The 15,239-nt window shown below is 37.4% G+C and overlaps 1 protein-coding gene across 2 annotated transcripts in view; it reads left to right on the top strand.

The window, feature by feature from the left end:
* Positions 1-15,239, top strand: part of ASZ1 (ankyrin repeat, SAM and basic leucine zipper domain containing 1) — a 90,497-nt gene that overhangs the window by 20,312 nt on the left and 54,946 nt on the right. The window contains exons 1-2 of one of the 2 annotated variants that reach the window (XM_036905687.2): positions 13,738-13,849; positions 14,242-14,341. In XM_036905687.2, the coding sequence (XP_036761582.2) occupies positions 13,745-13,849; positions 14,242-14,341 (205 nt within the window). In that variant the 5' untranslated portion in view covers positions 13,738-13,744. Of the gene's footprint in view, positions 1-13,737; positions 13,850-14,241; positions 14,342-15,239 lie in introns of those variants that run through there. The other variant, XM_036905688.2, reaches the window with a different exon arrangement.

Here is a 15,239-nt window from a genome sequence, read left to right as displayed (position 1 = left end):
GTTACTTCTGTGAGGCCAAGTCACCAAACCAGGGCTTAATACCTAATCTAACTACAGTTTCAAACTCCCCCAGCATGTAGTCAGTCAGGAATGTTTTGGTCAGCATTGATAAAATAATCTGTCACATATGTCCTCTCCATCCCCCAAAGGAATCTACCTAATAAGACTCTTTTGTCCCCAAATGAAGGTGACCTCACCCAAAATAATTTTTTTTTCTGTTTGTGACTTCCTTGTTCTGTCTTTAGAAACCTTTCCCTTTCTGTAGCCCTTTGGGGAATCTCTCTACTTACTAAATGGAGTGCTGCTGGATTCATGAGTCACTTAATAAAGCCAATTAAACTTCAAATTTACTCTCTTGAATTTTATTTTTTAACTAGATAGAACTAGTTCAAATTCCATCTCTACTTCCTACTAGTACATATTAGTTAGGCTTTCTAGCCCCTAGGATTCTCACCATAAATTGGAAATACTACTACTACCTACCCACCTATTTTTATGAGGATTAAATGAGATTTTGCCCATAAAATACTTAATATAGTGCATGGTTGATAGCATATTTTATTTTTTAAAAAAATATATATACAATGGAATATTGTTCAGTTATTAAAAAAAGAATGAAGTTTGGACACATGTTACTACATGGATGCATCTTAAGACATTATGCTAAGTGAAGTCAGACACAAAAAGACAAAAAAGGACATTTATAGGAGGTATCTAGAATAGGAAAATTCACAGAAACAGAAAATATAATAGAGGTTATCAAGGGCTGAGGGGAGAGGGGGAATAGGGAGCTATGGTTTGAAGGATACAGAGTTTTTTTGGGGGGTGATGCAAAAGTTATGGAAATGGATGATGATGATAGTTCCACAACATTGGGAATGTACTTAATGCCACTGACTTATACCATTAAAATGGTTTAAATGGTAAATTTTATGTTACATATATTTTACCACAATATGCAAATAAATACATTTTTAAAAATGTTTAACAAGCTATCATTTTTAACTTACCAAAATCTCTAGGGAAGGTCTGTGGTGACTCTTATAAGATCATGTCCCAACAATGATAATTTAGATCATTTCTAGACACACACCTTATCCTATTTTTCTGTCCTCTCTTCAGCATTCCAGACTTTTAAAACCACTTTGTTAATTTTTGTCACATCCATAAAGCATTTGTTACATGATTATGAACTCGAGAGATTTCATATAAGTGCCTGATCTATAAAATTTTTTAACTTTTTAAGATTTTTAAAAAATGTTAAATTAACAATAGCACTTCTTTCTGAGAAAACCAACTATCAAACTTTCTTTTTAAAGGGTGTTAAAGGGTCTACCCAGACCCTTTTTTACTGGATTCTAAGTCAGTTCCTAAATAAAACAAAGCTCTTCCTCCAACCCTATAGTGTTTCTTAAGAAAGTTTCTGATGTGTGTGTGTGTGTGTGTGTGTGTGTGTGTGTGTGTGTGTGATGGGATGTGAGTTGGGATATGTGTGGCAGATGGTGGGGCACAGCAGGGAGAAGGAAGACCTTGTCCAAGGCATTTTTTCTAATGTTAATAAGTTACATTTATTTGTTCCTCTTTTTTCAGATAGCTATTTATTATTTCATTGAACTCAAACTGGTTGGGTGGCATGATTTCCCATTACATAAATCATATTGCTCATCCTCAAATAGATTATGTTTGCTTAAGTGTTCAATAATCACACCATTCATTACAATTTCTTCCAGCTTCTCTGACCTTGATGTAAAAGCAATCTGTAATCAAAAAGGACCTCCACTGGAATGCTTGGTGTGGATCGATTACAGAGAAGTTATTTATAATGATAAGATAAATATTTCAGTCAACCATTGGTAGTACATTAATGTTTGCTTGGAAAAGTGAAGTCCTTCACAAGCACAACCCAGCCAAAACACTTTGTTTCTTAATCTTTGGTATTTCCAATTCCTAGTCCAATATTTCTTAATGTATCCTCATTACTATAAATACACTTTAAAATCCTGGATGTTTATGCCATTTGCTTCACAAAAACCATATATTACTTCCAGTACTTAACAGTCACCCAAACAGACAGAAGCAAAAATCCATAATACTCTAAAATACAGACAATATATGCTCTTCCACAAAACCTAGTTTTCTATTATCAGAAAGAATTCCAATTTTGTTTTGTAACTTTCATTAACAGGAAGAAAATGCAAAATATTAAACCTAATTCTACTCAGAGGACTATATTCTTAAATTTCCACTGGACACTCTAGGGTCAGCAGTTCATATGGCTGCTGACAAAAATTTATCTGTGTTCAGCTTTAAAATACTCTCAGTGTAAAGAACAGATTATAAAAGCAACTGAGCCTCATCACAAGAAGTACTCATCATGGGGATGCAATCCATTGTCCTTTCCATTTACTCCAGAAGATTCTGTGAGAGAATTTATACTAAAGAAAGATAGAACTGGATAAATTTAAAAAGTGGTCCAATAAGAAAAGAAGAAGTTAGTGTGTTGTGGTGGTTAGAAAATGGGTTTAGGGGGTCTTAGGTCAGGTTTCCTAGAAGTGCCTGAGATGAATTTTATTGGGGTATTACTCTCAAAAGTGAAGAACATAAGATAGGTCAGGGGAAGCAAGAATGTGATTTAGATAGAGAATAGTTTCAGTTTGATCCCACAGGAAAGCTCTGGAGCATAAAAGCTAGTCTCACCTTCAGGCAAATGGTCAGCCCTTTATGATCCCTTATAATTCAGTCATTGGTCAAGATCTACTGGCAGTAATAGGAAGAATTGCAGCATATTCACAGGTATTATCATCTCTCCAGTAAACTTACTGAGTTATTAGTCCATAGTCCTATGAGCTGGAGGATGGCATGGGCAGCAGGGTAAAGTGAATCCAGTTTCAGCATCAGCATCTGCTGCAGTCAAGCTGACCTGGCTTTGAATCCCACCATGCAGCTATTAGTTGTACCACACTTGGAAAGTAATTAATGCTCAGATGTTGAATTCCTTACCATAAAATTGGAGATGGCACTCAAGGTTGTTTTCAGAATTTAAAAAATCATATACAACATGTGAGTTGGTGCTGATCAAAGTACTCAATAAATAGATGTTTTTAAAAATGCTAAGTGAAAAGAAGATTGGTACATATATAAGTGGAATATCACTCAGCCATAAAAAAGAATGAAATCTTGTCATTTCCAACAACACAGATGGACCTACAGGGTATTATGCAAAGTGAAAAAGTCAAATAGAGAAAGACAAATACCATATGATTTCACTTATATGTGCAATCTAAAAAAACAATCAACAAACAAAACAGAAATAGACTATAATAACAAACAAACTGGTGGTTGCCATAGGGAAGAGGGGTGGTGGTATATGTGAAATAAGTGAAAGGAGTAAAGAGGCACAAACTTCCAATTATAAAATAAATAAGTCATGGGGACAAAAAGTACACCATAGGGAATACAGCTAATGACACTATAATATCTTTGTATGGTAACTACACTTACTATGGTATGCATTTTATAATGTATAAAATTGAATCACTACATTGTACACTTAAAATCAATATTGTATATCAACCATACTTCAATAAAAAATAAAGAGGCTATAAAGTTTTTTTTTAATGTTAAGTACTTAGAAAGAAGGAATGATTAAAAGAATAGTATGGTTTTTTTCAATAGGGTATAGTGCTTGGCAAAGGGAATATTTTGGGGTCCCCTTCCAGCACAGCATTACACTATAAAGATATTCTTGCCTGTTTTTACAGATGATGACTGTATAATCACCAAGTCTCCAGCTACTCAGTGGTAGCATTCAATGAAAGAGCCAGAGTGGTAGGTAAGTGCTATAATTCTCATGAAAGCAACAGCCTTGCCCAGAAGATATGGAATAACCAGTGGACGTTGCAACACCCAGCAGAAGGGAACTAGAATGGGAAGGAAAGTGAGAATGGTTGAATCCATGCCACAGCTGACCAAAGTTGTTTGTGAGAACATGTGATACATGGGGGGAGGGGTAGGAGGGGAGTTTACATTTGACACAAGACACAGGTCCTACGATAGCAAGGGGGGTCATAATAAGAGGTAGCTGAAGAAGACTAACCAAGACATTTCTCTCCTTAGCCTTTCCTCCTCATCCCTCTCCCACCACCACCACCACCACCTCCATGCTTCCCTGGTCCAAGAGCCTTCCTCTATTGCATTCTTCACCTTGCTGCCAAGCGGGTCCTGCAGTCTAACTTTTGAAGTCACTCCCATTAAAACATAGATTAAAATGTAAACAGGGCTTTTATGTGTGCCTTCAACAGGCAAATAATAAATAGTTCAGCTTTGCTTCTAAAAATGGAGGATTTGAAGAAATGATTATATTCTTACAGATAAAGTATAGTAAATACATTTACAACATAATAGCAAATATTCCTTGTTTGTGTTTCTCAAAGCCCATCTAGGTTTTATTTGGCAATATTGGTACAGCTATGGAACCAGAGACCTGGGTTTAAACTCAGGTTCAGACTTAATGATTCTGGTCAAGAATCACTTTGAGCCTCAGTTTTCTCAGGCAAAATAAGGCTGACACATAATTCTCAGGGTGATTTTCTGACTTAAATAAAATAGCATGAAACAGGCCCCACATATTGCACATACTCTATGGTAATTCCATTTCCTTCTTAAATATTTTTTTTCCTCTTTGTGTTGTTGCTTCTGATTTATCTTGTCATAACACTCAGTATAAACCTATGAAGCTTCAGAGAATCTGTTCTTTAATTCATTGTATATTAATAACTCACAGAGGCCTAGGCAAACTGAATAGTCTGAAAACATGAAAAAAAAAAAAAGAACTATGGCCCTAAAGCCAGGTCAGGGCAAGGAGACAGTCACCTCTCTCCACCAAAATACAATAAATACCATTCAAATAAACTCCATGTGAAGATCTGTTTGCTCTTCAAATAACAAATTATGAGAGCTAGGCTTCTCAAATACTTCCTGAAGCACAAAAAAAATTCCATCTATTACCACTGCTCTATTTTAATGTGACCATTCCAAACATAGCTTTAAGCCAAATACATGCAGCTTATTGTTAGTTTAAATTACTGTATACATATAAATAAATATAAACTTTTTAAAAATAAAAATGATATGTGCAAGAGGTCATTTTCTATAAGTTCACAGCAACTGTTTTATGAGCATTCTAAGGCAGCAATGACTGCATAAATCCCTTTTTTAGAATTAAATTGACATCTTCCATATCTTTGCAACACTGAAAAAGGAAAGCAATTTGACACAGCAATATGCAAGCAGGAAATCTGCTGAAGGGAAATAATCATCTCAATTTACAAAACATTGTGGGAATTGAAAAAAATCAATGTTGCCCATTAGAATAGGAAAAAATCAGTAAGGAAGAAAACTATTTGACTACAAGAAACAAAAGATTAATTCCAATAGAAAAAATTCTTGACATAAATGACATCAGTTTTTAATTTCTTTCAAGCAATAACAACAAAGTATACAATTAATTTCCTGCATAGAATTTACAATTACTTGGGGATAGAGTGTATAAAATAGTGCCATAGAAATGTGTCAAGATTTCAAGTAACTAATGGAACTAGCTTTCAAAAATACGGTACCTCAGAGACCATTGTTAAGAAAAGAAATTTTAAAGATACATTTAAATGCTTGATTTTAAGGTTTTAAGCCTTTGCCTGGGTGGGAAAATTAATATAACACTGCTTTGATTCTTCTGTAAATTTAATTAAAACTTATCCTAAAATAAAAACATCTATACTAGTAGATGTCTAATGAATAAGAATGGACTGGCTGTATGTAAGCCTGAGTTTAGGTCCCAAATCTCCCACACAACCTTGATCTAGTATTCTCAGTTATGAAATGCAAATGGTCATACCTACCTCTGCCTATTTCTCACAGAATTTATAAGGAAATCACAGGTATGAGAATGTGTAGGAAAATATTTAGAATCCTTTGGGAATATCTTTACAAATTTGAGTTAACTATGTTGTTTATTATCAATGGTGAAATGAAAGAGCAATAGCACAGTTATTTGATTTTTAGGTAATACTTTGCCTATTACAATAAACAATGTGTCATCCCTGAGAATGCTAGGAAGCTACATGAAAGACCACTCACACTGGAAGGCACTGTGTTGAATCAGCCTGAGGCTTTGTTTCCACACTGTAGTGGGGTAGCTGAGAAGTGAATAGACTCTGAAGACAGACCACCTGAGTTGACCCCTGTTCTCTCATCTTTCAGTTGTTTGACCTTGGTCAATTTTCATAACTTCTCCATGTCTTAGTTCCTCATTTGTAAAATGGTGACACATCACAGTACCGATTTGGTAGGGTTTTCATAAGGATGACATGGACTGGTGGCTGTCACTGGTGGCTGCCTAACCTAACACCCTTCTCAACCTTCTTTTCCCCTTCCCTGATCCACTGTAAAGTCTGAAAAAGTGTAATCCTTGATTTCCCAGTCTCCCTTGCAACTTTGGGTGCTAGGTGACAGTGCCAGCAGAGGAGACAAAAGCAGAACTCTGCTGGAGTTTCCAAGAAAGCTTTGGCTTTCTTGATAAAAAGGGAACAGATATGGGTGGGACCATCTTTTCCTTCCTTTTCCTTGCCTTCAACACAAACACACTGCTTGGAGCTGGGAGAGACATCTCAACTGTGAGGACAAGACCAAAAATGGAATAGATGCTGCCAGAAATCATTACATCACCGAAGGAATACCAGTTGCCAGACTCCTTTTAACATGAAAAAAGTGAATCATGTTTTTAAGTGACTGATAGTGAATATTGTTACTTGCAGCTAAAAGTATTCCTACTGATACAGAGTTAATACATTGAAAATGCTTGGAATAATTCTTAACCAAAGTAAATGCTCAAATGACTTTTTGCTCTAAGTATTATCTTGCAGCTAATCACCTGGTGTATGTCATCAAGTTGATATTCCTTAACTGTGGTATGCTATTGTCAGGTTTGTATATCTTATAATTTCAATATTGAGTTATAATATTATTTAAATCCATTGAATTTTAAATACATGATGAATTTGATCATTTCTTATAGCAATTAATCTAAAGGCCTATTTTTTTGGTATCTACTTTAATTCAAAAGCCCATAATATTTGTTGAGCAACTCTTGGTGTTCATCAATATGCTAATTTAAAAGTGCTCTTTAGTCAAGTAAGTTTGGAAATAACGCTCTGGAATATCATGTTTAGCACCTTTTAATCCATTTTTTTTGCAATGTTTTTAACACAAAAATATTCAGGTATTTAAGAGCTTCTACTGCTTCCCAGCAGTCTACAGCTATAATGTTTTGTTAGAAATGAGGGTTAGCATACTCTGAAAGCATTCTCTTCCACCATGCCTAGCTGCAGTGCAGTAATTAATTTTATGCCTATGCATTAAAAATCCAGGAAAAGTAAAATAAAAGTACATGAGCAATTTTTTTTTAATGAGAAAGACTGCCTTATTTATAAGTAAATAACTGAGTATACTTCCTAGTCAGTATAAACAAGAAATAGGTAAGAAAATTATTCTAGGAAGTGAATCATTGAACTGTGCACTTAAATCTAACTCATTACTTAACACCCCATTGTAGAATTTATTAGCACCCTCTATATTATAAAGTGTAGATCAATACTCTTGATTTCAATACCCACCCACACCCACAATCACACAACCTGCTTTTCCACCCATTTTCCCCATTGGAGTAAACTCAGCCACTGTTAACACAAATCTTCAAGTCTTAAATTTGAATATCATCCCTGATGTCATCTTTCCTTTTCATCCCACTTCTCAACTGCTGACTCTACAAAATATGTATATCCTGAATCTGACATCTAGCTAACTCCAAAGATAACTAACTGCTCTAGACCCAGCCTTCCATTTCCTTCTACAGTCATTTTCAAACCTGGGCTACATATTAGAATATTTGAAGAAATAAACAGGATACAAACAAATATTTTCATTCACCATGACTTCCTTGCATTATATTGGTCAATGCTTGCTAACCAATACCCATTTTCACCATTTCCTGATGAATTTTTCCCTGTTTAAAGATTTGTTTTGTTCTCCGATCTAGCCATATTCCTTAAGGAAGAAAATAGATTCAGACAGGATTAACTTTGGCATTCTGGTTTTTTATATTTTCCTACTGGATATAGGTAACTACTGTAGATCCAACCCTGACATTTATCTTCCACGACCTTTTCCAGCCTTGGCTTCATATTACAATCACCAGAGGACCTTGAGAAGTATTAACTCCTGGATCCTACTCCTAGAGATTTTGACATAATTGGTTTAGACTGGGGTTAGCTAGAACTATTTCCAGAGCATTCTAACATCCAGGCAGAGTTGAGGACCTAGACTGTTGTAACAGACTCTTAACTGGTATTCTTCACGCTATCCTTCTTCTCCTACATACACAGTCATTTCTCTCTGCAGATAAAGTGACCTTTTAAAATGGAAAATCAAATCCTTGTAACTTTCTGTCACATTAAAAATAACACTTCAGAGAAGCATTCCTTGAAATCCCTATTTTAAATTCTCATTACTCTCTAGGGCCTTTATCTGGTTAATTTTTCTTTATAGAACTTACCATTACTTGAAATGTAATTATATATGTATTTGTTTCTCTTACTACACTATTAACATTCTGAGGTCAAGGATATTGCCTGTCTTCCTTACAATGTCATCCTCCATGCCTAGAAAATACACTAAGAGTACAGTAGGTATTTGTGGAATCAATTAATGCTACTTAGTAATTTTAAAAATTGCTTATCTCCCCCTTGGCTGTATTGTACACATGAATTTTAATAATGGAAAAAATCTGTTCAACATTTTACACCTCTAAAATTATCTCTAAAAGAGGCAGTTAACCCAACTGGATTCTAGACAGGATTAAGAATTAAGGAAACCAACAGAATTATTTTCCTATTATTGAAAGTAATACCGTACATAATACTACAGAAAATAAGCAAAAGTTTTTTAAATGTGATAACATTAAATTTAAAACAAGTTCCCCACAAAATACAGAATCATCATGTGTAATGGTAAAATGAACTGTATTAGCTAACATCACTAAAGTCTGAGTCAAAGCTTTAAACAAAAAAAGTAAAAAAATAAATAAATAAGAAAGGAAGAAAGGAACAACATCCAGGAACTAAGGAGAACCTACATCTGAGTAACATTTATTTCTCGGATCCAGCTGGCTTTTTGACCTCTTTGTTTTACCAGACTCCTGTCATCAGTGAACCAAGCAGAACACTGCAGTCATTAACAAAGTGGGTAGACGGCTTTCTGACCTACTCCAGGAAGTCACCCTGGGGGAATTCCCAAATCTCTTCAGACAAAACCAAATACCCATTGATTTCTTATCTGGACAGGAATGAAGGTTGTGATTAACCTGTAAATGAATCAAGGTTTCCTCTGAGTCTAGTCAGAAGATGAAATTTGCTTTGGAATGGAGTGCTTCAGAGATAGTGCTACTACAATAGGAGAGTGAAACACACGGTACAAACGCACATCCCTGCAGTGAGAGAGCGCTTTTGTGGGGTATCACACTTTCTAAGTTAAACCTGAGCCCCACTCTAGAGTGGAAGAGCATGTTGTGAATTCTTAGCAGGGGATGATCTTGGGTGGTCTACATAACTTCTCTGTACTTCAGTTTCCTCAGATGTAAAATGAAGTTAATCATAGCACTTACCTCAAGAAGTTATAACAAGGATTACACTAATGAATGGATGTAAAATGCTTAAGAAGTGTCAGGCACAGTGAAGTGCTACATAAGTGTTAGATAGTAATGATTAAAAGCATGGACTGCAGAGCTGTTTCCTGCATTTGAATCCCAGCTCTGCCACCAGGGCAGATGACTTTACCCCTCTAAGCCTCCATTTCCCCTTCTGTAAAATTGAGATCATATTTACCTCAGTAGGGTTGTGTGACTATTAAGTGACTTAATATAGGTAAAGTCCTTAGAACAGTGACTGGCATATAGAAAGTACTATCAAATGAATTTATTATTACTGTATCTTTGATTCAGTATGTCTACTACCTCTTAAGATAATGATTTCTAAAGCTGAACAGATAGCCAGTCCTCTCTGGGGAGCTCTGGACCTTATCTGGACATGGATATTCTTTAGGCATTTCTGTCTGTCTCTGTGCAGAACGAAATGTTTGCTTGTTTCCTCAAAATGTTTTCCTCTTCCTGTGTTGTTATCACACCAGCTTTGCCTCCTCTCTACCCCCCTCATCTTTCATATACAGTCACCAAATCCTATTGATTCTAATTCACCAGAAATTTTCCTCTCCTTTTCCCTGTCACTTCTTCAGTTCACAATTAAAGTAGCCTTCTAATGGATCCTGCCACCTCCTGGAATCACTCCTGAAGTCAATACCATACATATTCAGCATAAAAAGGAATGGAGTATGGATACATGCTATATGTAGATCATGAAAACATTATGCTAAATGATATATATAGCACACTGGGTTGTATAGTGTCTTCCCAAAATTCACATGCACCCAGAACCTGTGACTGTGACCCTGTTTGGAAATGGGATCTTTGCAGATGTCATCAAGTTGAGATGAAGTTATACTGAATTAGGGTGAGCCATAAATCCAGTATGACTGACATCCTTATAGAAAACAGAAATTTAGGCACACAGATTTACAGAGACACAGATACACAGAGAAGAAGGCCTTGTAAATACAGAGTCAGAGATTAAAGTAATGCATCTACCAGCCAAAGATTACCAGCAACCACAAGAAGCTAGGAAAAGGCAAGGAAGGATACTCCCAGAGTCTTCAGAGGGGGCATGGCACTATTGATACCTTGATTGCAGACTTCTAACCTGCAGCATAGCAAGAGAATAAATTTCTGTTGTTACAACTCAGTTTGTGGTAATTTGTCATAGTGGTCCTAGGAAACTAATATATACAGCATGGATATGCTGCCTTTTGTTTATCCATCCATCAGGGGTGATGGACATTTGGGTTGTTTCCACTTTTTGGCCCATAGGAATAACATTGCTATGAAAATTGGTATATATTTAAATAATCCATCTTTTATTATTTTTTGTAAAGGACATTAGAGTTAGATAGGTTCATATTTTCACCTATGGCTATCCTGTTGATCCAGCATCATTTGCTGAAGATGATCCTTCCTCCATTGGATTACTCTTGAACCCTTGTAAAAAATTCAGATGCTTGTGTGGGACTATTTTTATGTTCTCTGTTCTGTTCCATTGACCTATGTGTCTGTCCCTTCTCTAATACCACAGTCCTGATTCCTGTAGCTACATAGTAAGACTTAAAATCAAGCTGACAAATTCCTGCTCCTTTATTCTTCTTACTCAAAACTATTTTAGCTACTTAGTTCCCTTGCCATTTCACATAAATTTCAGAATAATCTTATCTATTGTCATAGGGTGTTCAGCTGCTAAAACAGAATAACATAGACTAAGTGGCTTATAAATAACATAAATTTATTTCTCACAGTTCTGGAAGTTGGAAGTCCAAGATCAAGTTGCTGGCAGATTTGATGTCTGGGAAAAGCTCAGCTTCTTGCTGAGTCCTCACATGGTGGAAAGGACAAGGGAGCTCTCTGGGGTCTCTTTCATAAGGGTACTAATCCCACTTACGAAGGCTCTACCTTCATCATCTAATCACCTCCCAAAGGTTCCACCTTCAAATACCATCATTCTGGGGATTAGGTTTCAACATATGCAGTTTTCGGGAATGGGAGACACAAACATCAAGTCCATAGTATCTGTTTTTACAAAAAATCCTGCTAGTTAAACTCCAAAATTTTAAAAATTCAACTGCATGTGGATAACTCTGAAATTTATATCTCCAAGACCAGCCTTCTCCTGAGTGTCCTACTTGAACATCCAACTACCCACCTGACAGCTACCCTTGAGTGTTTGGTTTTGAGTAAGTTAATTTGAGATTCTCATTTCAGTTTATCCTCTGGTCTTCCCCCATCTTAGTAAATGGCACTGCTACTCAGCCACATGCTGAAACCAAAAATCTCTACAGAAGAATGTGTCTTTAAGTAAACACACACACACACATACACACACACACACACACACACACACACACACACACACACACACACACACACACACACACAGGCCAGTATCTTTCATTAGTTTAAGGACATTTTAGATTAAAATCCAAACTCCTTACTTAAGGCCTCTCATCATACACACCCCTTCCCTCATGATGGCCCAGCTTCAGTCCTCCTTTCTGGTCCAAGCAGGGCAAGGATGAAGGTGAAATAAGTGACGCATCTAGCTTGCAAACTAGAAGGACTTGCAGGGTCTTGAGAGTGACTGCCTCCTTAAATTCTGCTCCCTAGAGACCTCACTTGCCCCACCCTAGACCCAGACCTAAATTCAAGCTTCTTCCAGCCTTTTGACCTTCATACTAGCCATCTGCTCTGCCAGGAAAGCTCTCTCCCACTTTTTTATATCTGTCTCCTTCTTGTCATTTGGGACACCCCCTTAGGCCTAAAGGAGGTGCCCTCATTTCCCCTAGGGCACCTATAATTGCAATCTTATTATTTATTAGCTTAACGCCTTTTCTCATTAAATTAAGAGCTCCCTGAGGCAGCTTTGTTTGTCTTTGATGTTATCTCTCCAAACAGTTCTCCTGCCCAATGATCCATAACATTTATTGAATGAATACATTTAGAAAAACAAGTGTGGCCCCCAAATAAACAAACTACTTACTTATCTATGAAAGTCTCTGAAGTGAATAATTTCAAAATCTTACATCAAAGATTCCTGAAAAAAAAAATTACTGCAAAAATTTACAAAGAATGGTGAATGGCTCCTTTCCTTTTAAATCATCTTGAAGTACATATGTGCCCTATTCTTTGATGGACCTACTTTTCTATGTTGACAAAAATAATGTGTTACCAACATTTCACCTACAAGTCATATGCAGAAAAATGAATTTGAGTTTAGGCTGGAGTTGTTCATATTGTTGTTTCCTTGTTCTTTGAATGTTCAAATCATTTCTTCTTCCTAGCTCTTTTGATCCACTCTCCCCTCCACACTCACCTTTATAGACTTTTTCCTTTAGGGCATCTACACTGCCTAGCTGGCCAAGTGATGGTTTCAAGTTTCTCAATCTAGGCTGAGATCTGAGATGTCATGACATTTAAAGGAAGAAATTTTTTTGGCATTTTCTCCCAGCCCCGTCGTCTGATGGCTTCTAGAATATAAAGGTAGTGCTCCTAAGGGGATGGCTGGCCAACAGCGTTCTCCCACAGGTCGTATGTTGGGTTTGGCAGGGAGCAGACGCCAGAGATGAAGACCAACACCTGCTCTTGCTTTACATTATAATCCCTATTCTGCTCCTGCAACATGTAGAGCATTTCTTAGAGAGCAAGAACTTGATTAGGCAAATACCTTTGTAAGAATCGAGAGTGCATAACCGAAAGGAATTGGAAGCACGGCCAGGTACTTGGCGTGCGAACTTTGCGGGCCGGCCAGATTCCACCACACAGGCCAGGGCCTCACATCTCCGGATCACTGAGCGGGCCGGTGCCCGCGAGAAGTGGGGCTCACAGCCACGCGCCTGCGCCTGCGCCGGAGGACTCAAAGTCCCACCCCCCCACACCCCCCAGGCGCCTGTCGCACCTTCCCACGCAGCTGCAGGCGCTCCCTCAGTGCGCAGGCGCCGGGGAGCGGGCGGGCCCTGAGCTGGGTGCGGTGTGGCTGGAATGGCGATGAGCTCGCTGCGAAGCCCGGCGGTGGCCGGCGGAGGCGAGAGTAGCGACAGCGAGGATGACGGCTGGGAGATTGGGTACTTGGACCGGAGAGCTCAGGTAGCAGAGGAGGCCTTGTGTCGACCACACCGGGGTCAGCCTCCCTTGGTCCTCGAAGACCCCTGCCTCTTGAAACCTTCTACTTCCCTGCCTGTGTTTCCCTGTCTTCCTGTGGAAATACAGGCTTTTGGACTCCAAACAAACCCACAGGGTTTTCCTCTCGTCTCCCTACTGAGCTTTACATCAAACTCGCTTCTTCAGGGCGCCGATGTGCCTTTCCATTTAGGTTTGGATCTGTCTTTACCCAAGATAGTTTAAGACAAGTCTTTACAAATCTTGTATGTTGCCTCCCTTCCCGCAAAAAGATACACCTAAAACCGAACTCTTGTTTCCTGATGCAGTGGAAATGGAAATATGTGTAACAAGAATTTTTTAACTTTCTGCTTTTCTAGAAATTAAAGGGGCCATTACCTACTGAAGAAAAGAATGAAACATTTAAGAAAGCATTGAGCACAGGAAATATTCCGTTGGTGAAGGAGCTCCTAGATTCTGGTAAGAGTTAAGAGAGAATTTCAACCTAACACAGTGGTCTTAATTCACAAGCGTTCCTTATTTTAAGAGGTTTGAGTTGCTTTACTAATGGAAGCATATGAATATTGATATATAAAATATCCTGCATATCATACTTGACTCACAGTTCTCTTTGATTTATTTTCTTCTACTGTCCAGTTTGGGATGCCACCCTGTTACCTGTCGTCAGATCTGCCACTTCCTTCAAGAGGCCTTCTCTGACTAATCTTATCCCACTCTGATAATTCTTATTCACTCTGATACTTCTCACTCACTTTTCTCAGCATTTATTTGTTTATAATATTATATGTTTCTACAGAACTGTTTCTAGTTATGTACATTTTATTTCTTCTGCTGGTTGTATGGGTGTGTGTAATGAGGCTTGAGAATCAATTTCTTTAAAAACATCATAATTCTGTCCTGGGTCCTAGGACGTTTTTCTGTGGATTAAATGCCTTTTTTTTTTAATTACCTTAACACAGATTTGTGGATAATAATGATTGAAATTATCCAAAGGAATAACAGGCATATACCACCTATTTGTAGATACAAATTCACTCATAAAATAGTTAAATGAGATTGTATATAGAAAAATGTTTTTCTTATATAATAGAGATGCTGCACGGTTTAGTGGAAGATAAGTAATTTTGGAAACAGAACAGTTCTGGGTTTGATTACTAGCCCTGCCACCTGATGGCTCTGTGATCTTTGGTCAAGATCTTCCTAAGCTTCAATTTCTCCCTTTTAAAAATGGAGCTGCATTATATCAAAGGGTTTTGCAAGGGATTAAAATGAAAGAATACATAAAGGTCTTAGAACATATAGGCATTAAGTAAATATCTGTTATAACAAAAGAGAAGGATCTGTGTGACTTTGTGGA

Source organism: Manis pentadactyla, chromosome 7 (genome assembly GCF_030020395.1).
Source record: "Manis pentadactyla isolate mManPen7 chromosome 7, mManPen7.hap1, whole genome shotgun sequence".
NCBI lineage: Eukaryota > Metazoa > Chordata > Mammalia > Pholidota > Manidae > Manis > Manis pentadactyla.
This window is presented reverse-complemented; position numbering and strand designations above follow the sequence as displayed.